This window comes from Rhinichthys klamathensis, unplaced genomic scaffold, assembly GCF_029890125.1.
Source record: "Rhinichthys klamathensis goyatoka isolate OS25496 unplaced genomic scaffold, OSU_Roscu_1.1 h1tg000009l_1, whole genome shotgun sequence".
NCBI lineage: Eukaryota > Metazoa > Chordata > Actinopteri > Cypriniformes > Leuciscidae > Rhinichthys > Rhinichthys klamathensis.
The window spans coordinates 5,277,456-5,305,180 of NW_026606562.1; the positions used below are offsets into that span (position 1 = coordinate 5,277,456).

Consider the following 27,725-nt stretch of genomic DNA (forward strand, 5'->3'; position numbering starts at 1 on the left):
CAGCAGAAGGCGGCAAAGCGAGTTAAATAATAATATATCGCCCGAATCTCTATTTATAACTGTCCGAGAGTGTCATATGTCCCAGTCTGTCCAGTGTCCAGCCAGGCGCTATGATCTTCATCAAGCTCAACTTTCTGTAGTAATTTTTACATCGTCATTCAGTGAAGTACGTTACTTTAAAAAGTCAAGATGTCGAATGTCACGTTTTACATTTCCAATCTGTTGGAAAAAATGACATCAACTGACAAAGATTTTCGGTAAGACAGTGTGTGTTATAGACGCATGTTTCAGACTCACGACTAATGTTTACAAAAATAGGCCAATGACAAAGCAACGGCCTGCAGTTTATATTTGTGGCTTAAATAATCATTTTCAGATTTGTATTAACCCTTTGAAAAACAGTCAAGTGGAATAAACATTGGCTACTTTTGTAAACGGTTGTGGACATAACTTAGGCTACTGAAAACGAACTTATAACTTAACTTATGTTGACTATTCAATACACTATTTTATTTGTATTTTTGGTTAATAAATGGAAATGTAAACCCAGTCAAACTTAATTAAATTAATCAACATTAATGATTTTAGTCACGATTCCTACAGAATTCAGTTTCTAATTCGCTGTTCCCAAATTATGGAAGCCCATTTCCGGCATATAAGGGAAAAAAATCATGCTTTGGTAAATCTTAATTATAAAAAATATAACAAGTCGTGATAATTAAAAAGTCGAACGACATACTGCGTCATAATTATGTATGCTAAATCGAAATTATGACATATACTAAATCAAATCCATCGTCATAATTTTGACTAAAATATTTTATGAAATATAGTTGAAGTTTTATTACACAAAACGTCGAAATTTTGACAGATTTCGTCATAACTACGAGTGTCATGAGATTAAATAGTTGAAATTATGACAAAAACGAAAGGAAGACTTTCTGCCATAATTTGACTTTTTAATGGCATAACTATACAAATGACTTTGTATGTCATATTTAAACTTTTTTTTAAGAATTTCAGCTTTTTAATGTCATAACTATCATTTCGACTTTGCATGTCATATTTAAACTTTTTATGTCATAATTTGTATTTTTTAATGTCATAACTATAATTATGACTGTCATTTAAACTTTTTCATGTCATAACTATCATTTCAACTTTTTAATGTCATAACTATCAATTCGACTGTACGTCATACTTCAACTTTTTGTCATAATTTTTTACTTTTTAGTGTCATAACTATCATCTTGACTTTGTATGTCAAATGTCAAACTTTATGTCATAAGTTCGACTTTTATCTAACAATCATGACTTAGTGTGTCATCATTTCAACTTTTCATCACATAATATGATTTACAAAAGCATGTTTTTTTCTTTATGTGGTAGAAATGGGTTTCCATACCAAACAGTTTAGCTAACTAAGTACTACTTTCTCGCTAGTATTTTCCTTGGTAATGCCGTGTGTTTTGGACATGTGCCATGCTATTTGAGTAATGTGATGGTGAAGAACATCAAAACTGATGAGCACTTTGCTGAAACAAATGAAAGGTTTATGGCAGCCAATGACCTGATGATGGAGCTCCAGAAGGACTCGATCAAACTGGACGAGGAGAGCGAGAGGAAAGTCGTGACCATGCTCCTCAAACTCCTGGAGGACAAAAACGGAGAAGTGCAGAATCTGGCCGTCAAATGGTATCTTCTCACTCAGATTTTCTTCCGAACGTGAACGTGATGAAATAATCACGATTATTTCTGTTTCGTGTAGTCTTGGTCCTCTAGTGGGAAAAGTGAAGGAGTGTCAGGTGGAGATGATGGTGGACACTCTCTGTTCCAACATGGTGTCCAACAAAGAGCAGCTGAGGGACATTTCCAGCATGGGCCTGAAGACCGTCATCGCTGAACTGCCATCTTCATCTGCTGGTATCATGCCGATATTATAGAGATTTCCGACTTTTTAGGATCTCTTTGGTTATAGTGGTTGTATTGTATTCAAGGTTTGAGCCTCACAGTCAACGTCTGTAGGAAGATCACGTCCCAGCTGATTGGAGCATTGGGAATGCAAGACGACGTGTCCATTCAGCTGGAGGCTTTGGATATTCTCTCCGACATGTTGGGCAGGTTGGTCAAAATGCCTTATACTTGCATGAAAAGTGTTTATGAGCATTCCCCCATCAGCCTAATGCATTATTTGACAGGTTGAGCACTGCTCTGGTGAGCTTCCATCAGTCGATTCTGACCGGTCTCCTCGCCCAGCTCATGAGTCCTCGTATGGCTGTAAGGAAGCGCTCTATTATCGCACTGGGTCACCTGGTGCCAAGCTGTAGCCCTGCTCTGTTCACTCAGCTCACCGAACACCTCATGGGCGAGCTGTCCCGCGGGCCGCCCTCCGCCAGCGTGCGCACGTACATCCAGTGCTTGGCCACGGTCAGCAGACGAGGAGGACACAGAATTGGTGAGAGCTGCTTTGAGGGAATGTAGTATTAACGCTGTGACCAGCAGAGGGAGCTGAAGAGACGAGCAAAGATCAAAATGAATCTAGTTAAAACATTGGCTGTGTTTCGAAATTGCACGATTCTCTATTCCCCACATTACTCCACTAATATACTCCACTTGAAGGAGTGGATGAAAACAAATGAGCGAATTCGGACACTGAGTGCCGGAAAGGCTGCCGCTTTTGCATAGTTTGTGCTTGCTGTTTAATGATCATTTGAAACTTAGCACACTGGCAGCTCCAGTAGTAGGCTAAAGGCTCGTACACACCGGGACGAATATCGGCGCGCGTTATTCGTCAGTGTTTTTCAACGCGTTTTTTGTGTTCACACCCAAGCGATTTTCGCTGACGATGAGCCAAGTGAACATGCAAATTCATTCCCTGACATTAAATGGCGCTTAATGTAAAACAGAAATAGTCCTATTTTGTAGTCGCTGTCGCGTTTGTTATATAGTTCTTTATGTTCCGACACCAACAAGACCAGCAGCTCTACATTCATCTTGCCTTGCATCTTCCTCGTCTTATTTCTTCCCGGCAGTGTAGACCATAGATATCCATAATAAAGGCCATTGGCCAGCAGCGCGGACGAGACATCTAGCCTTTATTATGGATATCTATGGTGTGTAGACGCTACTTGGCGCATCTTCTTCGCCGTTACGTTTGTGTGCTCGGCAAGACCGTTTTGTGTTTGAGCGCCCCCAAGTTGTGTTTTACTGTAACTTCAGAAGCTCCAGACACGTGAGCAAAAGCGCCAATCTCATTGGTCGGATAGTTTTTGACGCGAGGCGTAAACGAACCCGAGGCGTTTTTTTAAAAATGACGCTTTTACGCGTGGCGTTTTTCGCGTCGGTGTGCACACTCACATTGGCGCCCTTTGTTTAGTCACGAGGCGTTAAACGTCGGCGAATAATGCGCGCTAAATTCGTTCCGGTGTGAACAGGCCTTAAGATTAAAGAACTCTGTCATGGAAACTAGCTTGTATAAACCTTAATTAAGCAATTTAATAATCAATTAAAGGAATTATACCTGTATTACGCTGTACCCACATCGGACCAGTAAAATGGATGGATGGATGATTCAGCTGCGGCGCCATCTTCTGGTCAGACGTGGGAATCAATTCACAGTGCATTATGGGTATTCTCTAGCTGTAGTAGAGCATACATCAGTTGTACTCGTTATTGCGGTGCATTATGGGATTGAATGAATGCACTGCACTTGATAACGTCCACTATGGTTTCGGACACCACTAGAAATGGCCGTCCCTTGAAATAGTGCCTTATTTAAGGGTATATGGAGCGATTTCGGACACAACCATACTAAAATGTCTTTTGGAGATTTTGAATATGACATGGTTGCTGTATTAATATTGAGTCTTTTATGATATGAAGGTGAACACCTGGAGAAGATTGTACCCATGGTGGTGAAGTTTTGTAACGTGGAAGATGATGAGCTACGCGAGTTCTGCTTTCAAGCTTTCGAAGCTTTTGTTAGCAGGTAAAACTGCTTCTACATTGTTTGGTTTATAACTTTAAAATTCAGCTTTTTCATCATGACACAATGCTTTCTCTCTCTGTGTGAACTTGTATGTCAGACAGATATTAAGTCAGAAAATCTTTCTTCTTTTTTTTTTTTGTCAGATGTCCAAAGGAAATGTCCCCTCACATCCCAACAATTATCAAGTTGAGTTTGAAGTACATAACCTACGACCCCAATTACAACTACGATGCTGACGATGACCAGGATGACAGTATGGACATTGAGGAAAGAGAGGATGAAGATCAGGGTGATTTATTTGACCATCATTGTGCAATTTTAGGAGTTATAATTCCATCTTTAAGAATACACCAATATGATATTTTTGGAAAGAATTAAAAATCATTACTAATGGTACATACAAAGTTTCTCTAGCTATGTATGAGATGAGACAGATGGCGGATGTAGTGCTTCCCACTCTGAGTGTGTTTTTCACAGTCAACACACTTGTAATCTATAGAGTCTGATGATGAGTACAGCGATGATGAGGACATGAGCTGGAAGGTGCGGCGCTCCTCTGTGAAATGTCTGGAGGCGATAATCAGCAGCCGCAGGGATCTGCTGGTGGAGCTCTATGGATCTGTAGGCCCAACGTTGGTGTCCCGCTTCAAAGAACGTGAGGAGAATGTTAAGACTGACATTTTCTCAGCCTTTGTGGCTTTGCTCAGACAGACCAGACACCCTCACGGTCCCAGTTTGGACACGGGAGCCAAAGAGGAGCCAGCGGTCTCTCTCTTGAAGAAACAGGTATGGTTGTGTGCAGGTTATAGCCTGGTTAAAACCAGACCATTCTCAGTTGTAACTGAGTTATGGTCTGGCAAAGCGTCATAGACAAATCATTTCCAGAGGGGCGTCACCAACGGACGTCGCGGATAGACCTAAACCCAATCAGAGCGATGAAGGAGATGACGTATGCAGAGCGGTGGAGAAACATCTCTGAGTGTTGTTCTTTGCTCGGTTTTTAACAAAAAGGAAACGTTCAAATCGCTTAAAACAGACGCGATAGCTGATTCGAACGAGTGATGTTCGACGGCGGCATCCATCTTTGTAATGTAGGCTACAAAATCTGCTTCAAAATCCCAGCGCTGTCGTCATCGTGTAAAGGCCGCCCCAACGTTTCTGATTGGTGCCTCGATTTCGACGGATTGGAAATGGGCTTGAATGAGCTCTTTGCCAGACTAACTTTCAGAGCAAATCTAAATTTGCCGGAAGTTGTCTGGGTTTTCCCAGGCTATGGAGGTTATTGACCCAAACTACATGGTGCATATCTCCTAAAATAGCTCTCATCTGCTTTTACAGGTACCGACAATAGTAAAAGCCTTACACCGACAGCTAAAGGAGAAGAGCTTGAGAAGTAGGCAAGGTTGCTTCAGTCTCTTGACAGAGATGGCTAATGTGCTGCCCAGTCAACTAGGAGAGCACATACCTGCCCTCATTCCAGGTCAGATTAAAAGATATTTAGCATTAAATGCTATGCTATAACCCTGTCTACACTTGACACGACTGGTGCGACACACCCAAAACCATTTAAACTCAATTTATTCTGAGTCAATGATGGTCTTTACTTTGTTGAGTTTAATCACTTAATTGCTATATTATTGTAATAAATGAATACCTGATACTTTAACTATCAAGTTGCCTTTGAATCTTTTGCGCCCAATTGCACTTTTTAACCAGTTCTGTAGCATATTATTTTCAGTGTATACATTCATTTCAGATTTTCTCTCTCTTTAGGTATTATTTACTCCTTGACAGACAAGTCGACCTCTTCAAATATGAAGATTGATGCCCTTTCTTTCCTCAATGTTCTCTTGAGTAGCCACAACCCAGAGATCTTCCACCCACACATTAATGTCATCTTACCAGCGGTGATCCAATGTGTCGAAGACCCGTTTTATAAAATCACATCTGAAGCTCTCCAAGTAACCCAGCAGATTGTCAAGCTCATGCGGCCGCTGGACAAGCCCGTCTCTTTTGACGCCAAGCCCTACATAAAGAACGTGTTTGCTTGCACCTCAAAGAGATTGAAGGCAGCTGACATAGACCAAGAAGTGAAAGAGCGCGCCATTTTCTGCATGGGCCACATTTTGAGTCATTTGGGTGACCAGCTTGGTGCTGACCTGCAGCCCACCTTGCAAATATTTCTGGAAAGGCTTAAAAATGAAATCACCAGGCTTATCGCAGTGAAGACTTTAACTCTTGTCGCTTCCTCGCGACTTAAAATTGACCTAAGACCCATTTTAACAGAGGCGATTCCAATGCTTGGATCCTTCTTGCGGAAAAACCAGCGGGCCCTTAAGTTGAACACGATAACAGCCTTGAATGTAATGGTCACAAACTACAGCGACAGCTTCAAGCCCCTTATGATAGAGTCCATACTGAGCGAGGTACCTGCTTTGATTCAGGAGAGTGATATGCATATCTCACAGGTAGCCATAACGCTGATCACGTGTATGGCCAAAGTTTGCCCGTCCTCTTTGAGCAAAATTGGGGGGACGATCTTACCTGAAGTGATTAACTTAGTCCACTCTCCACTGCTACAAGGAGGTGCTCTTAACTCAATACTTGAGTTTTTCCAGGTTCTTGTAGCAACAAAGTCCAACAACATGGGTTACAGTGACCTCCTGAAAGCCTTGAGAGGGCCTTACTACGATTCAAAGTCGACTGACTCCATGTCTGTGCATAAACAGTCCTACTACTCTGTGGCAAAATGTGTAGCAGCGTTGTCGACGGTTTGTCCCAAAGAAGCTTCTGGACTGGTTACCAACCTTATTCAGGAGGTAAAGAACCCCAAATCATCCGAGTTGGTGAGGATTCTCTCGTTGTTGTGTCTTGGGGAAATTGGACGGTTTGTGAACTTCGAAGGGTACAAGGAGCTGAAGGGAGTCATGATGGAAGCCTTCAGTTCACCAAATGAGGAAGTTAAATCTGCCGCATCTTTCGCCCTGGGAAACATTTGTGTTGGAAACTTAGGGGAGTATCTGCCATTCATGCTCAAGGAGATCGGCAGCCAGCCAAAGAGACAGTACCTGCTTCTGCACTCCCTCAAGGAAATGATCAGTGCTCTGTCAGCTGAAAGTCTCAAGCCTCATGTGGAGAACATCTGGGCTCTGCTGTTCAAGCACTGTGAATGCGCAGAGGAGGGCACTCGCAATATTGTAGCCGAATGTTTGGGGAAACTCACATTGGTCAGTCCATCTGAACTTCTACCAAGGCTAAAGAAACAACTGTCCTCAGGTAATACGAGATGAGACACTAGCTTGACTGTGTTAGTTTCAAACGTATAGTTTTAAAATGGGGTTTTAATTAAGTGAAGAGTGAAGTGAAGTATACATGACTGAGCTGCACAAAAATAAACAATAAGCAAGCATTTATTGTTCTTCCAGGGTCTCCTCTTTCCCGTAGTACGGTTGTAACTGCAGTGAAGTTCACTATCGTAGACCACCCTATGCCCATAGACTCACTCCTCAAAGGATGCATTGGTAAACTGCGTGTACTTTGTGCTTTTCTATGGATAATAAATGTAAATTTTTGGTGAATGCATGGTAGATACTGTCTTAAACCCAATTCTGCTATTAGGTGACTTCCTGAAAACACTCCAGGACCCTGACCTTAATGTTCGGCGAGTGGCTTTAGTCATGTTTAATTCAGCTGCCCACAACAAACCTTCCCTCATCCGTGGACTTCTGACATCCCTTCTCCCACATCTATACAACGAGACCCAGATCAGAAAAGACCTCGTTCGAGAGGTACCAATTATGAACAGTGAAGGCACATGAAACCTGCCATATGTGTAAAATATCGTAAATACTTATACTTTTTTAGAAAATGTACTTGTAGATCTTACCAAATTATGGCATGTTAAATCACATCTCAGGTTGAGATGGGCCCCTTCAAGCACACGGTAGATGATGGGTTGGATGTCCGTAAGGCGGCGTTTGAATGCATGTACACTCTGCTGGACAGTTGCCTGGAGTATTTGGATATCTTTGAGTTTCTGAATCACGTTGAGGAAGGCCTGAAAGACCACTATGATATTAAAGTAAGTTGTATTTTTCGGTGAGGTAGGGATCTGATGCCATTGCATTATGATTTAACATTGTCCAATGCATTACATAGGATTAAAGGGATACTCCACTTTTTTTGGAAATAGGCTCATTTTACAACTCCCCCAGAGTTAAAGTGTTGAGTTTTACCATTTTTTAATCCATTCAGCAGATCTCCGGTTATGGCGGTACCACTTTTAGCATAGCTTAGCATACATCATTGAAGTGGACAAGACCATTAGCATTTCTAAAAAAAAAAATGACCAAAGAGTTTTGATATTTTTCCTATTTAAAACTTGACTCTTGCTAATGGTCTTGTCCACTCCAATGATGTATGCTAAGCTATGCTAAAAGTGGTACCGCCAGAACCGGAGATCGGCTGAATGGATTCAAAAACGGTAAAAACTCAACAGTTTAACTCTGGGGGAGTTGTAAAATGAGCCTATTTCCAAAAAAAGTGGAGTATCCCTTTAAAGCAAGCATTTGTTTCCCTTTAAGGTGCTCACGTTTCTTGTTTTTCAGATGCTGACCTTCATTATGCTCACCAGAGTTTCTAAACTGTGTCCAGCTGCTGTGGTACAAAGGCTGGACAGATTAGTAGAACCACTGAAAGCTACTTGCACTGCAAAGGTAAGACCTAACATGACAGTGTTATTTGTAACAAAACATAGGATGTTGTCTTCTAAGCAGTGCTGGGTAGATTGCTTACAAATTGTAGTCATTTACTGATTCTAAATTACATGACAAAAATTGTAGGTAGCAACGTAATCCATTACATTACACATTTAAGGTAACATAATGGAAATAGAATGACTACTTTTTGATTACCTTTGAACTAATTCGTTTATCACATTGATTTGAATAGGACAATCTTGTACCATAAATATAAAAAAAAAAAATATATATATATATATATATACACCAATCTTTGTTATAAACAACATGAAGTGCATTAAAGGAGCAGTAAGTGATTTCTGAGAAACGCTGTTGACAGTGGATCGGACCAGAGCATGTGAGCGGAGCGGGGAGCGGTTAGATTTCCTCCAGAGCGGACAGCGCCTTTCTGAAGAATCCGCTCGCTCAACCCAGAATGCACTTTGGTGATTTGCTAGTTCGAGACAATCTGTGAAATAGCTAAGCAAGAGTGGAGCAATAGGTCATGGAGTTCAAATATTATCATAAAAATAAATAATTTTAAAATAAAAAATTAAACAACATTTTAGACTTAATTTTAATATTGACCTAACTTATTAACTTAAAATCTCAGGGCTTACTTCAATTAAATATAGTTTCAGCTGACCCAAAAGTTTGAGAATCCATGCATTACATGTAAATATGAAATGACGTGAATTCATACATTTTATTGTGTCTGAAAGACAAACGCCTTCCAGAGACAGTAATACATCCATGCTTAAAAGACTCTGAGTGATAATTCAAATAATAAATGTGTTTGTGAAGAGTTGTTTAGATATGCAATTCTGAGAACACTTCTTAAAAGTGACAATTTCTGTAAATGCAGTTATCAAATACTGTGTTTTGCTCAGTTTTCAGTGAAGAGTGACTGCTCGGTTTGTTTATTTGTGTTCTGCATCTACACAAACCTGGAAGTCCTTCTGAACATATATAAGCAGTAGACTTTAAAAGAATTTAAAAGATATGAAGAAAGTAGTAGGTAGAATCAATGCATTATGAATAATTTACTGCCATTGTGAGAATAACAATTATTAACTGCAGTCTGATGAGTATTTTAAAATGTAATATGACCCAATTACAAGTACTTTGGAACCTGATTACATAATCCAGGTGACATGAAATCAGTCACTACTTCTCAGTAAACAATGTATATATATATATTTGTATAAATGAAGGTGAAAGCTGGTTCAGTGAAGCAGGAGTTTGAGAAGCAGGAGGAGCTGAGGCGCTCTGCCATGCGTGCCGTCGCTGCCCTGCTGTCCATCAGCGAGGTGGAGAAGAGCCCTGCTATGGCAGACTTCGCCAACCAGATCAGAAGCAATGCCGAGATGGCCAGCATCTTCGAGAGCCTTCAAGGAGACCCCTTAACGGGGGCTGTGGAGTCAATGGACACTAGCTAGGACTCCATTTATTTTTGTGGTTACAAATCCTGCAATGGACTACAGTTTTGATGTGAAAATAAATACTTTAAGCTTGAAACTTAATTTCTACAAAACGGCATCCCACTTTTGCATACTGTCCATCCTAAATAGTATTGGATGCTAGAATTATTATTTCCCGGTTATAATCCAAAGTGCAGAACCGTCAACACAAACGGCTAATGTTGCCCACAACCTATTGCATGTTGGACAAGGATTTGATTAGAACTACAAACGAATAAGATGTTAGGAAACTACAAACATGGTGGATGTGAGAGTACAACGTTAAGTAGAGCAGTTTAGATAAAGGGGTTTGAGTGGATAATCTGTATCTAACCTGACAAAAAGATATTCATTTAATGTTATCCACATATTTCAACAGCATTGTGAACTTATGTAAAGATAAGTTTGACAATTAACTTTTAAATGTTTTATTATGCAAATTCCAAACATAAGGAGAGTTTCCGCATGAAAGACCAACGCGCTACAACGTTTCTCTCCAAAACAGTAGGACATTGAAATTAATGTGGAGGATTTACATGATGATTGACAGGGCAGTTTAAACGAATGAACTAAGTGACAGCTGTCCGTTAAAGATGCAGTTACGACAAAGTAGTATATGTCCCAAAGCTTGCACACTGTTTGTTCTGCTACACCCAATGGGTCTCATTCATGAAACATTCGTAAATATACGAGTAAATATGCGAGTGATTTGCGCGTAAAGAGACCTTCCTGAAAACTCTTCTCCTGATTCACAAATACTTCGTAAACGTCAGATGTGATAGTGAAATGTGTGTGTGTTAATGAATTCCAATCAGTCGTAAATGGGATGCACGTGCACGCTCATTCTCAATTACCATAAATCCCGCCCATTAAATCCGACTGACACCTATACATATGGGCATCATATTATGACATGAATGCGAATGAAAAAAAAAAAATTCTCAGATGCAGAAATTGAAGTTTTATTATCAGAAGTTCATTCAAAACGCCACATTTTATTTTCAAGCGTACATAGTGGCGTATCGGTTCCTAAAATAAAGAAGCTTGGCAGCATATTACAGATACAGTTAATGGAGTTTCATCTGTTAATCGAACATTCCCAGAAGTGAGAAGAAAATGCGGTTCGACATTAAGCTTGAGCAAAAAAACGAATTAGTTGTTCACTTCGGAAAAATAGTATTCAAACTGGAGAAGGACCACCATCGCAGATGCTATTACTGGCTTTCATAATAAGAAAAAACGTATGTAATTACTATATATAATATTTTTTCAAAATGCTGTGCAAATATGTACCCGATTAAGGTGAATTAAAATGCAGCCTTATTAATGAGCAAAACGTTCGGGTGTTAAGCGCACTATTTCTGCGTGGCTGGGAGCAGGTGTAGATTTCTTGTGTACCAACTAACATTTGGAAAATACGAACATTTTAATGAATCCGAAAATTTACGCCAGACCCACTTTACACTCGATTTACAAAAATTCGTTCTGCTCGTGTTTCATGAATGAGACCCACTGTCTTGACAAAAACAGTACACACTTTTAGAGCATTGTCTTAAACATGAGTAACAAATCTAAACAAAAAGAAATGACAATATTAGAAAATCTGGTTTTATATTTTTCACTTTATTGAAAAGACAACAAGATAACCAGACTATTCGTTCTCCTCGCTGCGGAGTCTGGCGTTGGGGTTCGTGACCTTAATGGCCAACTGTGCGGCCCTCTCCACGATCAGCTTCCTGTTCTTTGAGGACACATTGTGGGCGATCTCAGCACAATGGGTCCTGGAGGGAAAGAAAAACCTTAAGGTTACACAAATTCACTTTTTTTTTTTTTTTAATGAGAACGCAACATTGCTGCCCTCCCTAAAAAAAAACACTTGTTCAAGTTACACTTGTAATACTCTAGTATAGGACCTAGTTATACATTGAAGAGCCTCAAATACAAGTACTAGTCACTTGTAGCAGATTATCTTCCACCTGCTGGCTATGGCAAGAGCTAGAGGTAGAATGGGTATTTCCTCCGCCATGATATTTCTCTGAATTCAACACCTGGGATGAATACGGGCAATTCAGCAGGTATGATCACAGAGACAGACCGTTCTAATATTAGCTACATATTCAACCACAAAGAACCCACATATTAAAACTAAGGAGTTGCACACAATATTCATCCAAGCAAATTCACATTGGGTATAAAAGTAGCAAAATCCTTCTGCTCTTACTTGTTGCTCATCATGAGGACTTCAAGTTCTTTGATATTGTGGACCAGGAACTTCTTGAATCCAGAGGGCAGCATGTGTTTGGTCTTTTTGTTGCTTCCATAACCGATGTTGGGCATCAACATCTGACCCTTGAAGCGCCTGCGCACTCTGTTGTCAATACCTCTGGGCTTCCTCCAGTTTTTCTACAGACACATTTACATTAGACCATGAATTATTTAGAAGATTAAGTTAATTGAGTCATCTAACACATCAAGCTACATATGATCTCGAATAGGTTTTGGACAGCTATTACATTAAAAAATAAATAAAATGCTACTGCTCAAAGATGATCAGAGAACTTGCAGCAAGTCTTCAGCAATTATGCAATACAACTTGCATAAAAACATTGCATTTATAAAAAAGATGATCAAGTATTGTAGTGTTAACAGTCATGATGAAAAGGCAGTAGCGATAGATCTCAGAATAAAATGTATGCATGGATAAATTGTTCACAAAATCTATAGGGTAAATTTCCATAGATTTTCTGAGTCTCTAAATCACAACTTCCTTGATATTCCAGGTTTCTTACACTGATCTTGACATATCGGTCCGACTGATGTCTGATAAACTTCTTAGTCCTTTTCTTGACAATATTAGGTTTGGTGAGGGGTCTGAGGGCTGCCATGATGCCTACAAAAGTGAACAAGCAACAATGAATTAGACATTTAAATGTACATAACTAACGAATCATTCATGATTAACAATGACTCATATTTTTGACTAAAGGCAAGCAATCTACGTTGACATGTAGCATGTACGTTAGCAATGTTAGCAAACAGTATTGTCTTCAGACAAGTCAACAAAAAACAAGTTAAACTAAAACACGCGATAAGACGCAAGTTTAAAGCAAAATATGGTTTTAAACTACGGCATAAATCCATAATATACGCTAAACATCATGCACAACACATGTAACTAGTAGCACAAGTAGCAGTAGTAAACATAACATGCGTGATATTGGACTGATTTGACGCTCATATTGAGCATGAGTATGAATACATTTTTCAATTTTTAATTATATGGGACTCTGCTGTAATGTTAAAGCTAGCAGAGCAGTATTCATTATAATCTGTGACTTCAGGGTTTCATGCAGATCGCACCAATGGCCGCCATGTATCGTGTGATCATTCATATAAATACCGCACATAAATTCGCTCTATGAGCCGCAATATCAGCACATTTGAGTGCAGTGAACAGTAACACATCGATATGGACTACGAAACGTTTATTTTCATTAGAATGTAAAAGGATGAATTGAGATTTTATTCCGCTCACCGTTCAGCCTGCCTTTACCGAAGACAGTCCTGAAGAAGAGGAGGAAGTGACGCAGTGACGGCCCGGAAATAACATCAGGCGCCGGATGTGGCTCCTGCTCTGAAATGTGTCCGTGCACAACATTGCCGCTGGCTGCACAACTGCTGCATGGAAAAGGTCTTATGTATGTATCTAATCTAGCAGGGGAAACTGTTTCAAATTATTTCATGGGTTTTACCAAATAAAACATATTTTAAGCTTTAAATAACATAACATAACATCCCAAGTTATGTACTATATTGAGTATGTACATTTGCAATTGTGTTTATTCATGTGTATTATTAGTGATACCTCAGCAATAAGTCCTCATGAAATCAAGTTTTTTGGAGTTTTTTTGGCTTTCAGTAGCCTTGCTGTAAGCTATAGTGTGCTCCAAAACAATGACAAAATTCACATTTAGACGATATAAGCATTAAAAACTTAGAGTCTCTCACTTCTGCCATTACAGTGGTGAAGGTATGACATCACTTTGTAGGTCAAAACGCAAAAGCGCATGTTAGCACTAATTAAATTGGGGTTTTTTTAATGAGGTTTTGGTTAAATGGCTGAAATAAGGTATGTGAATGTGCTGAACACAAGCTCAAGATGATTTCACGTTATATTCCACAACATAAAATACATCAATATTACCCCACTCGTGATTTTTTGAAGCTGTTACATGTTTTGAAAAAGGCGGTTGTTAACAAGTGGCTAAATGGGACTACAGAGGCCGTCGAGGAGATCAAACGTCATCACGCTGAACAGATAAACTCAGTCCGCTTTTAATTATGCTTTAATTATGCCGTTATGCTTATAATTGTGCTCTTACAAACTACTTTAACTCAAACGTTCAGGGTAAATGTTTTTAAATAAGGCTCAGTGATGGTGTCGTTGAAGTCGTGGAACAGTGTAGTTCATTTATAGCCTAACTTTAGCTTTTTACTTCTGGCGACTGCATTTAGGCTTCCAAATTCATAAAAGTTGTGTTCATCTGTGATAATTATCTTGATGGACAAAAACGTGTAAGTATCATAAACTTTTGTTGATCACAGAGCTAGTTTTTAGCGATAATCCAAAAGCCTATGGGAAAATCCTATTGGGTTTTTGTCGAGGGAACCAGTGTGATGAGAACTGCCAGTTGGCCTACAAAGTGACGTCATACCTAGCCTGGTTGACACCAGACCCTTCTCAGTTGTAACTGAGAGTGGGTATGCGGTTCATTCGCAGCCCATTTCCAAAGGGGCGTCACCAACGGACGTCGCTTAAATGCCTCTGGGCGCAATTGGATAGACCTAAAACCAATCAGATGGATTGTCATCTTGTAAAGCCCGCCTCAACGTTTGTGATTGGTGCCTCGATTTGGAAAAAATGGAAATTGGCTTGAATGGGCTCTTGGCCAGACTGACTTGCAGAGCGAATCTGAAATTTTGCTGGAAGTTCGTCAGGTTTTCCCAGGCTAACGTCATACCTGCACCACTCTATATAGACCTCATGTAGCTCCGCCTCTTTTTAGCTCTGCGCTCGTTGTCCTGCACCACTCTATATGGATCAGTGATTTTGATGACATCACTCTACACTTCAGCTTCTCATCAGATTTTCTGTCCAATCAAAGGCTCTCTAGATTCTGAAGCCCCGCCCCCTACACTATAGGCTGAAATCGGTCACTTGTTCACACATTTACTATTTTCTACATGGTTAACGGCACATATTGTACTATATAGGGGACCGATTTAGACAGTGTAAATATGCTTTCCATTGGGGTGAATGAAGTCCGGTTTCATGTTAGTGTCACGCGACACGATAGCACAGAGCGGATCATATGCGCGAGTCGGTGCAGACCAACATAAACGTATCGGACCCATCTGAATTCTGCATGCTATATAAGAAACGGTTAGAGGTTTGGAGGAAACTGCGGCTTTACTGAGCTCAACGGCTCTGGTCGAGCTGTAACATAAACTAAATGCTATTGGCTATTTGGGGAGAAACTCTATGTGCCCTACCCTGTCTTCCTGTTTCAGTGGAAACAATGTCAACCCATTGAATAATGGTGTGCGTTTCAAGGCACTTTTAAAATTAATTCACCAAACCGCTCTCATGAAAAAACTGATTTTGTATGAATTCAAACAATGGCTGCCTGCATCTGAAAGCTGACTTGTTGGCTGCATCCAAAATCTTATAGGCGAAAAAAAGTATGTGACAAAATAAGTTGTGTTCACAGGCAAAAAGTAGCCTAACGTTACCCGGATGACCTACTACTTCCAGGGAGATTCTGAAGTGTGGACACTATCCCACGAGGCCACGGGAAAAGATTTATGAATGGAGATTTATGAATCCCACGATGCAATGCATTCAACTCTACTGTCCATTTGATGAGTTTGAACATTTTATACAAAAACTGCAAACTAAATTTATATCTTGCTGGATTAAAAATGTATGATCATGTGAGTCGCTGTTTTGGATCATCATTGCACAATGTCAGTGCTATTAAAAAACAGTAGCCTATTCTGAACACAACTGATTGCAACAATAACAGGATTAGGATTACATTGATTAGTAGGCCAACCAATTGATTACATTTGCCCAAGAGTGACAAAAAAAAAGTAAAATAAATATTTGAAGCCTAAATTAAATTAATATTTGTTTTTGAATTGTTTGTCCTTTACATAAATTAGCGCTGTGCTATCACAAAAATACTGGCTAAACCTGAAAGACACGTTATAGCAGGCTTCATTCCAATAACCGTAGTATGCTGGTACCACTCAAAACACTGTTACAATTTACATGTAGCCAGCCAACATTGTTTATGCTACTGTTGTCGACGTTCAATTATTGATGCTTACAAACTACTAGATAATATATATAAAAAATACCAAATAAACTAATCATTAAACAATTTTTCTTTACGAAGTTATAGCATATATCGTCTAGGGAGTTAAAATGTTGATGTCTGCCATGTCAAATGTCCTATAAAAGTCTCAACTTGATATTAGCTTCATGATGAAATAATCTCAGGTTACAGTGCTGCTCTTCCGCTTTCTTCCGTTTACTCTCGCTTCTCACTAAACGAAAGTTACAGTTGTGGATCGCGCAGAAGGAAGGAGGATGGACAGGACGCATCTTCTGAGGTATGGTCGACAAACTTAACGAAATTATGAAGAGAAGTCCGTTAGGAAGACATAAATGCTGGTTTTATTAGAGAATAGCCACGAATATTGAAATAACAAACGCAACGTCGTGCAATGAATTATCTCGTGAATCTACAAAGTATGACGAACTAAAGGCAACGAGTCATTTGAGTGTCTTTCTTTCTTTCTTTCTTTCTTTCTTTCTTTCTTTCTTTCTTTCTTTCTTTCTTTCTTTCTTTCTTGCTTTCTTGCTTTCTTGCTTGCTTTGTATTTTGCTCTCTATATGTGTTAGTGGGCTTATAAAAACATATTGTTTTGGTTTTACAACAGTGACCAGGATGAAGTCCACACTGGCCCATCATGCCCTGGTCAATCTTATGCAGGTAATAAAAAATGATTTCCAAAAGATGTACTCAAATATCCCTAAACAACCGTCTACATGAGCAATTGTATAGACATTTATAGGTAACACGTTATCATGTCCTTGTTAAACGTTAAATTATGCATATTTACATGCCTAAACTAACCCTAAACCAAATTTAATCCTAATCCTAACCCTATTTAGTAAGTGGCTGAATGTAGTTAATTATTACTCATTACTTAATTACACTCTATCAAGGATAACCAAAATAAAGTGTAACCCACATAACCACATCACATAATAAAAACCTTATAGGCCTATAGTTCACCCCGTTTTCACTTCAACAAAGCTTCTTTTAGCATAACATTCGAGAAGCATGTTTCCCGTTTACATTTCTACTGTTTCCTCATTGCACGAAAAACACAGTAACAGCTTTAAAGCATGTTTAAAGAAGACAGTAGGGTGAATTAAATTTGTGATGTACATTAAACAGATCCGAACACCGTGCCAGACGACGGGGCGACGGCTCCTCCTGCAGATTTAATGCCTGTTGTTCCTGGATATGAAAGTTTTGGGCCTAATGGTGAGAATTAATTTCAGTAGCTTCATCTGAAAAGGAGAGCAAAATGTTGGTAATGTTGGATTTGTTATTACATCCACAGTCATTCCACCGTCAGACTTTGGATCGGCGCAGCCTCAAGCCCCATCCAGACCTCCAGAGAGACGCTTTGAGTAAGAACCGCAGCACTTACACAATAAAATGATTACTTTAAATCACTTGGATGATAAAATACACATTATTATAAATCTAGAGCGCATTCTTCACTCTCTTTATTGGTGCATTGGGGCTTAAAATGCCCCAGTAAGTGGAAAATAGAATGAAATATTACCAAATGTGTCTATTTTTTGTTTAATTAAAAATAACTTTAATGCACATCACTTTGCAATTACGATTTCCAAGCTTTAGGAGTTTGATTTTAGTTGTATTTTGGACATGTTGATGAATGCTCCTGCCTTGCCTGACTGGTTTCTTGTCATGGCATGAATTTGATTTGTTTATTTATTTAACTCCACCTTGTTCCTTTGTCATTGTCAGAACACTGCACCAATGGTCGGTCATGTATCCTGCAGCTTAGACTCATAATTAGTTGTGCAACATATGTAAATGCAGCATAACCAAGTAACAGAAAGAAGAACTAGGGTCAGCAAGACATTTTATGATCGATCAGCCCCTCTATTGACCATATTGGAATAGGAAATAAACTGTATACATAAATAATTTATGATAAATGTATAAATTAATATGTAAGGATAATGAAAAGTAATAAATTATTGAATGCATTTTTTATAAAGATTCATTTTAGTTAAAGTTTTCATAATTTGGTTGTGTGTTTTTGTCTTTTTTATTTATTTTACATGTGTATTTAGTTTTAAGTTTAGATTTGTTTTATTACTTTAACGAAAATGAGAAATGTTGCCTTGGAAACTACCTAAATAAAAAAAAGTTAATTTTTTACATTTTATTTTATTTCAGTTAAACGGAGCCCCGCACATGATGTCATGCAGGGGGAAAAAAGTAAATCGTGTGACTTCCCCCTGATAATTCAATCCCCTCAATAATTGGGTCTCTTAAAACTTATCTTTGATCACCAAAATGACATATTTAAACTTTTTTTCCATGCCTTAAAATAGTTTGAATGTAACTTTACACCCTTGCCTCATTTAGTTCACGGTTCTATGAATATGCAAATGAGTACCGGTATATTCACTCACACCTGGGCTGCGTTCCTTTAGACACACACTTGCGAACTTCCCCTCGGGCGAATCCCTGCCGCCATTTTGAAGTGGGTTCCACTTCGTGAAGTGGACGATGGAAGTTTATATGGACGGACCTTCGCTCCTTCAGTTTTGACCAAGGGAGCGAGTCTACTTCATATGTACACTTCAGACAGCTCCATATACCACAATGCAACATGATTGTGACGTCAACGCATATTGCGTTTAATTTACCCCATAACAATTTAAATAATTTAAATAAATCAACCCCATAGTGGATTCTAAGTGATCAGGGATTAGCATGTTACAATTCAGCCCATTGCAAAGGTTCCTCCAGTAGTGGGCACTCATGCAACGTAAGCAATGACGTACATCCGAGTGAACGAGACGGAGGGAAGTTAGCGAGTGAAGGGCATGACAATTTTGGACTGGAACGCAGCCCAGCTCAGAGATCCACTCGCTGACCTGATTGGTTACAAGGTAGTTTGTGACGTCAGAAACACCAGTGATTTCAAACCGTGTTTTTGAGACTGTCTTTGGTTCACTGCAGTTTTAAAGGTGAACTAAGTAACTTTTTTACCTTAACCGAACAGCTTTGGAGTCATTGTAAAGTTTATATTACTGATTTCGTGTTGAATGGTGGTCGTCTCGCACCCCCCTGGTGCCTGTGAGCCGCAAAACCACCCTTGCAACTTTGGGCCGGCGGGTGTTAGGAAGTATCGTGTGATATCAGGTCTCGCGAGGTAACGAATTGCTTTACGGCAAAAAACAGATCTGATAAAATTCTGATAAAACGAGCATCAAACAGAAATAACCCGGCGCCGTATACATGTGGTGTTCGAGGCGCACATACAATACAGACTGGCAGTTAAACAGGGCGCGCGCAGCTCTTAAAGGGGCCACACCTTATTTCCACTCGTTACAGCGTCCATCCTACTGAACAGGTACCGGTGTACAGGGGGAGGGGATCCGGCCGTGAGTGCGAGCCATCTCTGCGTGAGTGCTATTCACGACAGTACAAGTACTCCACAGCGACTCTAGGGGTCGCTGTTTGACAAAAACTGAATTCCTACTTAGTGCTGCTTTAAGGAGAAAATACTCAGCAATGGTGTTGACTTATGACTTAACACATGGTTTGTCTTAAAGCATATTAAAAACATTACATAGTCATATAAACAACATTAAAAACTTGATTTTTACCACAGGGGGACTTTAAAATGAGGGAACAAATTAGTCAATTGTATGCACGATTTAGTAAATCAAGGGAACAAATTATTATATTGTGCACACAATTTACTTAAAAGGAGGGGACAAATTAGTAAATTGTGTGCATGGTTTAGCAAAACAACGGAATGTATTATTGTCATGCGCACGCACGATTAACTTTTTCTTTCTTCTGTACGTCATGTGCAGGGCTCCGTAAAAAGGGATAATTCAGAAAATTCTGTCATCATTTAGGCCGTGTGTCCAGCAAAGCGTTTTTCCACGCGCCTGGCGTATGTTTTCAATGGGAGCGCCGCGATTTTAGAACGCCGTGAGCGTAACGAGGCGCTGAACGTTTTTTTCACGCTGAAGCGCTGAGAGCTCGGCGTTTTTACAGGTCGCCGAGAGTTGAAGAATGTTCAACTTTGGGTAAAACGCAGCGCTCATCACTGTCACTTTTTACCCAGCCGTCCAATCACAGTGGAGGAGGGGCGGGACTAACACCACACCGACCAACTGTCACAACATTCTTTCTGTACAACGACATCCACCAGCAGAGCTAACCGAACAAAATGGATAAAAAATACATTTTTAGTATGAAACAAATGATCTGCGAAATCAGTTACAAGTAAACTGTGCTGCGGATATTCTGTATCATAGCAACGAAACGTCTCAACGGAAAAAACGCTGCGCTGCCAAAACGCTCTCAAGCGCTCACAGCTAGGCGTCTTCAGCAGAGCGTCTAGCGTTTTCAGCCGGCTAAAAATGCTTTGGTGGACACACGGCCTTACTCACCCTCAAGTTGTAAAACCTGGCTTGAAATTCCTGAAGTCAAATGCGTGATAAATGAATGGTCAAAAGTTCACATGCTAAAGTTCTCATGTCATGTCCTCAGCATTCCTGCGATCAGTGAAGAACTTGCACATGAGGCCTTCACAAAATACGTCTCCAGCAAATGCTGTTACGGCTCGAAACCAGCCAGAGAGATGGTGTTCACTGACCTGCAGTCCCTCAACACATATCGGGTCAGCATCAACAGTCACAAGCGTCACGTCAAGCTATATATATATATGCACATCACATCCTGAATGTCTTTTTGTCCTTATAGTACCGATTGGAGACTTTTACAGAGTCTAGAACCACAGAGTGGGACAGTGAACCATACAATGGTGAGAAGAGTCACATTTTCATTCTCAACTACTAATATTCACATACACACACACACTTTTTCGGAAAGTTTGGCAAGCAGTTTTGAACTCCAGAAATAAACGGCCTAAACACCAGTTAATTCTTTGATTTCACTTGAAGTATATTGGGACCTTAACAGCACTAGTTTGTCTATGTATATATATTATATTGAATGTGACTTCATTGACTGATCAGGTCAGGTGGTGGATGGATTCGGAGTGGCCCCCGGTCCGTGGAGTATTCCTGTGCCCATCCCGTCCCTCTTTAAAGACTGCGAGAAAGCCGTCCGCGTTCCTCACACGTCTACTGTCAAAGTAACACATTTCAGTCTTCCATTCAACACATCCAATCAACAACTCATCAATCAACAATTCATTTTTGTTGTTAAATCCAAAATTTAGGGTTGCCATTCATGCCTGAATCTTGGAAGATCTGCATGCGGAAGATGCGTAAATTCTGGCAGGGTAAGTATGACGACATGACGTTTTTAATATTTCACACTCTCTATTATTTCATTATAATATTTCTATTGTTACAGACTCGATGTGGAGCCTGTAGTGGCACGGGTTGGACTCAGTCCAGTGAACGGCGACACTGTACGATGTGTCGGGGCTCTGGCATGATTAAGTATGGAGTCAACCTCTGGTTTTGAATTCAAATTTCAACAAAAATGCAACATTACACTGTTAAAAATAAAGGGTTTTTATTGGCATTTATGGTTCCATGAAGAACCTTTAACATCCATGGAATCTTTCCATTACACAAAAGGTAGTTTATAATGGAAACATTTTCTTTATATTTTAAAATGCTATTATAAAGTGTTATAAAGTCAGAATTGCAAAATATAAACACGCAATTGAGTGTTATAGACTTTTTTTCTCATATAATACGCATTTGCGACTTTATATCTTGCTATTCTGACTTTATAACACGCGATTACAAATTTATATCTCGCAATTCTGACATCTTTTTTCCAAATTGTGAGATATAAACTCGCAATTGCGACTTATAAAGTCCAATTCTAAGGAAAAAAAGACTGACTTTTTTCCTCAGAATTGCAATTGCGACTTTATATCATGCAATTCTGACTTCATATCTCACAATTGTGTGTTATAAAGTGAGAATTGCGAGATATAAACATGCAATTCAGAGAAAAAAGTTAGAATATCAAGTTTATTTCTCAAAATTGCGTAATAGTAATTAGTTACTGATTACTGATTACTTCTCCAAGAAAGTAATCCAGTTACTTTACTGATTACTTATTTTAAAAAGTAATTAGTTACTTTACTAGTTACTTTACTAAGTTACTTTTCAAAAACATGATGCACGACCTGAATACGCTATAAAGCAATAGACCTTTCAGCCTAATTCTATTCTTTCTGCATATTCCATCATCTAAAATTTAATCAAATGAAACACTCTCTTTTTTAAACTTGTTTTATTAGTTTCAATATTTTAACTTTATGCACATTGCATCAAGCAAAAATGTAATTAAATGCAACAGTCTCAGACTTTTGATGAACATTTAAACCTATTTTCTGCACATTCCACCATATTTTAATGAAATAAAGAAAGTCCTTCTTCTGTTAACTTATATTTCTGCATATTCCAGCATATAAAATAAATATATTTTTTTGTAAAATCCTTCATTCGAATAGATATAAATAAAATACAGCAATAAAATAATTCAAATGAAAGTCTCTCCTCCTGACTGTATTCCAAATTATTAACACTTACGTCTTTTAACAGTAAAGTGCAGAGAGGAGTAAAAATTAGTTTACCAAAACAGCCATGTCATGTCAGTTGGGGGTTCAGGGTTTTTTTCAGTAAGTTTCACATTCCTGTGCCGGCTTGCGGGTGCTTGCTCAGATTTGAGGTAGAATTTTGACATTCTCCAACGGGGGTCCTGTTTCTAGATCAGGATGCTCTCTGCAAACGTAAGGTCTCTCGCTCGCTCTCCCTCTCTGCGGGTGCGCGCGCTACGCGGTCTCTGTCTCGCATGCACGCTCGCTCTAGATTCCGGGAGATTTTAACTAATTTTCGGTATAACTAGTCGATCACGAGTGGCTCAACAGGTAGATCTATAGATAAACTCATCTTTCAGGCATTTGACCGACCGGGTTGACACTTCAGCGTGAGAAATCGGGGGTGTGGCGTGTGAGACCAATCAAATGCTTGTCTCTCTCCCGCGCTCCATGTTGTCTCTTGTTCAACACTACACATTTCGGTGTTTACCACTGACGTCGCGGCGCTCATACGTCATTGTCACTCACGCACGACTCATAGCACGAGACAGTCTCACGAAACAAAATGACGGTTAACTAACGCAGTAACGCAGCCTGCTTACGGGGAAGTAACAGTAATCTAATTACTATTTTTGCAATTGTAATCCCTTACTTTACTCGTTACTTGAAAAAAGTAATTGGATTACAGTTACGCGTTACTGCCCATCAATGCCCATCACACAAGACATTGCTCCTTATTGCCAGAAACATCACAATGAAAAAAAAACCTTAATGACTGAAATGTTACCGGTGTGTTAAATGATCTGTATTCCAGGTGTCATTCCTGTGGAGGAGTCGGTTCGATTACCTGCAAAACATGCAAAGGGCAAGGAAAGCTCCTCTGCTTCATCAAACTCAAAATTACATGGTGAGAAGACATGCGGTTAGCACCACTAATCAGTACAAACAAGCTTATGTACTTTTTAATTCATGCTTTTTTCTTCCACGCGTTTATCTTTTCAGGAAGAACAACATTCATGTTGCTGTGATTGACAAGCGTTCTGGGTTCCCCGTTGAATATCTCGACCAAATTGCTGGAGAGAAGCTTTTAACTGATATGGCTGCAATGGTGAGCAAAAAACATCATGGTGCTCATGATGCCTTTGTTATTTGAAGGTTTTTTTTTTCTGAATTTTAGGTTATTATTTTAGGATATTTGAGATCTGATATATATTCATATGTGTATTTGAGATATGAGCGTCCACATTTACAGGTTAATGGTGTCTGTTAGGTGTTCAGAAACGTTGCCTGCTGTGTAAACTATTCAAAACATGCATGTTAATTGAAATAAAGCTGAAATTAAATTAAATACAAATATTAGATGAAAAACTTCAACTAAACAAAAATTAGAAATGTTGCCTTGACAAGATACTGAAACAAGTTTGAAGCATTAAAATTATTAACTGGACATAAATAAAAACAAAAACTGAAAAGAAATAAAAAATTCAACCTTAAATGGCAATATTTAAGAAAAAAATTATAAAATGACAATTTTTGATATGTTTTAGCTTACCTCAAGGGCATCCAAGTTGTAGGTGTCTTTGTTTCCGCAGTAGTTTCAATTTTGATAGATTTTTAGGTCAAACCGTTCTTGTCTGTCAGTCATATAATGCAGGTCTATGGTCACCACCTCAAAGAGCATGCACAGAGAAGTCCAAATTAAACATGATTTAATGACTCGTAAATGTAAGTACACATTGATGGCCTAAGACACGAAACGAGCGGTTTGTGTGAGAAAACGAACAGTATTTATATCGTTTTTACCTCTTAGACCTGCATTATATGACTGACAGACAAGAACGGTTTGACCTAAAAACATCAAAATTGAAACTACTGCGACACCTACATCTTGACAAAGAAACATTTTGGACACCTTGAGGTAAGCTAAAACATATCAAAAATTTATTTTAAAGTGAACTATCCCTTTAACATATTTACTGACATATTGCTTGAGACTTACTGAAATAAATATTATAATTAGACTTTATTTGGAGCACTTCTTTATTGCACAATGCACATTTCTTAATATTAAGCCTAAAAATGTGTTTTAATATCACTATTAGTAAGGATAGTATGTTTCTCATTTCACATGCCAAAAGGTCATGTCTTAAAGGTGCAGCAGCAAAAATGGCCCGTTTAATTTTAAGGTTAGAAAGAGGTTGAAAATGGTCACGAAAAACTGAAATAAGCAGTGATGGTGGTAACGCATTACAAATAATGTGCATTATGTAATCTGATTACTTTTTTGATATATCGAGTAAAGTAACAAATTTCTTAATAAATGTACACATTAATATTTGAGTTAGCCTACTTAAAAAAACAAAACAATGCACATTACTTTTCTGTTTAATTAATTTGCTTAAACATTTTTCTAATCTACTGAATACAAAAATTCGCTCTGTTCTCCATAACATAGTCACTTGTCTGCATGAGAACAGACAAAGTACAAAAATAACAAAACACATCACTTTCAACTTTCAATAAAAAGAGTTGTACAGTAGGTAATACAAGGCGCAATGTTAAGAGATTGCTTGTATGGAATGCGTAGCTCTAGGGTTCAGGAAATATTCGAAGCAGTCAGACTATAATAATATTTTAAAAGTATTTTTGAAAAGAAAATTAAGGTGTATGTTATATAGACTATGTTGTTGAATACATATGCAAAAAACAACCTGTAAAAGAAAAGAAAATATGTACCGAAAACATTAAAGGTGGGAAAAATGCAATAAAAAATACATGATTTGACCCCTTTGAAACATTTAAAACATCTTCAAATTGAATCATATACAGCAATTACTTTGCAACGTAACCCTGTTTGGCTTTGCCACTGAAGTTTCGACCCATCGCTGCAGGTCTATCCAGTTGTGGGTTTCCCGGACAGCTCTGTGAACGTAGCGTCTGAAAGTGCCGTGAGGGAACACCAGGCTCAGTTCTCCACCACATGTCATATTCTCCAACAGGTTGAGTATAATTCATCTGATAAAACAAATCATAATGCTTCTGTCTCTTTAAGGCCACATCTCAGCCTCCGCTCTTCTGGGAATTAATGAAACCTCTTCCTGTTGGTTCACTCCTAGAATCCTTAAAGAAACCAGATTAGAGCTTGCGGTTAATAGCAAGTCGTTTGTCATATTGTCAAGCAGTCTGAATATTCCCATATTTAAACAAAATAAACACGAATATTGAAAAGAAACTTAGAAGACCTAGAGAACCGGACATTAAAATGCATTTATACAGAAAGTTAGAGACGAAGCATAAGCTCTAACCTTGTGTGTGTGTTTCATTTTTATTTTCCAGAGGCAGACCATTGAGCTTATTCCCATCACACGAGTGCATTACACCTGGAATGAAAAAACATACATTTATTTTGTATATGGTACTGAACACAAAGTTTACACCAAGGACTATCCTGCTAAATGTTGCTGTTGCTCCATCCTTTAAACATGCCGTATAGGCCACTGTCATATGTTAAAAGAGCTGTAATATCATTTTCATATACATATTTGAAATCATTACAAAGAAACGGTAGGCAAATTAAAAAAGACCATGCTTTTATATCCATGAATTTATATCTTAAATGTGGGACTTTTTTCCTCAATTCTGAGTTTATTTCTCACAATTCTTACTTGTCCCCTCAGAATCGTGAGAACTGAGCTTGTTTTAAAGTCCGAATTGTATTCTGAAAAAGATTTTTGTAAGATATACTTGCGATTCTGAGTAAAAAAAAGACAGAATTGTGAGCTATACCTGTAAACTCGCAACTGAGAGAACAAAAGTAATATTGTGAGATAAAAAAAATTCAGTTTCACCTTTTTATTTTTTGTATTCCTTGGCAGAAAGAAGCTTCCATTTATTAATCATTTTCGATGCACAATAATGAAAATTATCTGACACATTCTTCTTCTTTAAAATCTTAATGTACCTTAAAAATAGGCTTTATTTTATTTTTACCTTTTATTTTGGTGTAAACTATTATGCTACACTATATTGTTGCCTGTCATATCTTTACTTTAGCTATTTTGATAGTTGTTGCACATAGACCATTATGAAAGTGTACTGTTACAATGTTTTCACATGTAGTTATTCATATTTTTCTTTGTGGCTTAATTTTATGTTATGCAATAATGTATAGGCAAACGCATCGTTTGTATACACTACAAGTTGATCCTACAGTCCTAATGGGATAATTTACCCAGAAAGCCATTTTAAACTGTCTCCAAAGTTTAGTTCCAGATCCGTACGACTTATTTCTCACGCAAAAAAACAAAACAAAATGAGATGTTAGTCAGAATGGCAGCGTGAGTCTCCATCCACTTTCATTGCATACTTTTTTTTTCTATTCAAGAGAATGTCGACTGACGCGTTCATTCTGCCGAACATCACATGTTGTGTCTCACGGAAGTCATACGGGTTTGCAACGACATGAGAGCGTGAATAAATGACAGAACTTTATTTTTGAGTAAACTGTGCCTTTAAGGATTGTGTAAATGATGTGAGTTGTAGCGCGCTTCTTTATTAAAACTGTGCCAGAACTTATTGTGGGCGTGT

General features: G+C 38.6%; 3 protein-coding genes across 3 annotated transcripts; 2 read left to right on the plus strand and 1 right to left on the minus strand.

Annotated features, from left to right (window-relative positions):
- The first annotated feature begins 58 nt into the window (after nt 1–58).
- cand2 (cullin-associated and neddylation-dissociated 2 (putative)) lies at nt 59–10,245 on the plus strand. The gene is made up of 15 exons (XM_056260620.1): nt 59–257; nt 1,552–1,695; nt 1,769–1,923; nt 1,998–2,121; nt 2,199–2,455; nt 3,883–3,988; nt 4,132–4,277; nt 4,488–4,774; nt 5,327–5,468; nt 5,762–7,264; nt 7,414–7,509; nt 7,607–7,776; nt 7,905–8,069; nt 8,596–8,703; nt 9,942–10,245. The coding sequence occupies exons 1-15, from the start codon at nt 190–192 to the stop codon at nt 10,164–10,166; spliced, it is 3,696 nt and encodes a 1,231-aa protein (XP_056116595.1). The 5' UTR covers nt 59–189; the 3' UTR covers nt 10,167–10,245.
- A 1,546-nt stretch (nt 10,246–11,791) lies between these two features.
- Nucleotides 11,792–13,832, minus strand: rpl32 (ribosomal protein L32). The gene is made up of 4 exons (XM_056260632.1): nt 13,723–13,832; nt 12,977–13,077; nt 12,409–12,590; nt 11,792–11,968 (listed from the first exon to the last, which is right to left on the minus strand). Exons 2-4 carry the CDS (start codon nt 13,070–13,072, stop codon nt 11,839–11,841), a joined length of 408 nt encoding a protein of 135 aa, XP_056116607.1. The 5' UTR covers nt 13,073–13,077; nt 13,723–13,832; the 3' UTR covers nt 11,792–11,838.
- Nucleotides 13,833–16,762: 2,930 nt separating this feature from the next.
- ssuh2.2 (ssu-2 homolog, tandem duplicate 2) lies at nt 16,763–26,729 on the plus strand. The gene is made up of 13 exons (XM_056260624.1): nt 16,763–16,865; nt 17,196–17,248; nt 17,720–17,809; nt 17,889–17,958; nt 21,101–21,230; nt 21,314–21,374; nt 21,589–21,707; nt 21,795–21,857; nt 21,932–22,020; nt 23,953–24,045; nt 24,141–24,246; nt 26,030–26,137; nt 26,475–26,729. Exons 1-13 carry the CDS (start codon nt 16,843–16,845, stop codon nt 26,616–26,618), a joined length of 1,149 nt encoding a protein of 382 aa, XP_056116599.1. The 5' UTR covers nt 16,763–16,842; the 3' UTR covers nt 26,619–26,729.
- Nucleotides 26,730–27,725: the final 996 nt, after the last annotated feature.

Bases quoted from the DNA above. Each gene is read 5' to 3' on its own strand.
- cand2 (XM_056260620.1), top strand. From the start codon at position 190: ATGTCGAATGTCACGTTTTACATTTCCAATCTGTTGGAAAAAATGACA. The intron at 2,456-3,882 runs GTGAGAGCTGCT...TATGATATGAAG, and splicing joins ACGAGGAGGACACAGAATTG to GTGAACACCTGGAGAAGATT. The intron at 5,469-5,761 runs GTCAGATTAAAA...CTCTCTCTTTAG, and splicing joins CATACCTGCCCTCATTCCAG to GTATTATTTACTCCTTGACA.
- rpl32 (XM_056260632.1), bottom strand. From the start codon at position 13,072: ATGGCAGCCCTCAGACCCCTCACCAAACCTAATATTGTCAAGAAAAGG. The intron at 12,591-12,976 runs GTAAGAAACCTG...ATGTGTCTGTAG, and splicing joins ACCGATATGTCAAGATCAGT to AAAAACTGGAGGAAGCCCAG. The intron at 11,969-12,408 runs GTAAGAGCAGAA...CTTTCCCTCCAG, and splicing joins GTCCTCATGATGAGCAACAA to GACCCATTGTGCTGAGATCG.
- ssuh2.2 (XM_056260624.1), top strand. From the start codon at position 16,843: ATGGACAGGACGCATCTTCTGAG. The intron at 24,046-24,140 runs GTGAGAAGACAT...TTATCTTTTCAG, and splicing joins ATCAAACTCAAAATTACATG to GAAGAACAACATTCATGTTG. The intron at 24,247-26,029 runs GTGAGCAAAAAA...CCATCGCTGCAG, and splicing joins TAACTGATATGGCTGCAATG to GTCTATCCAGTTGTGGGTTT.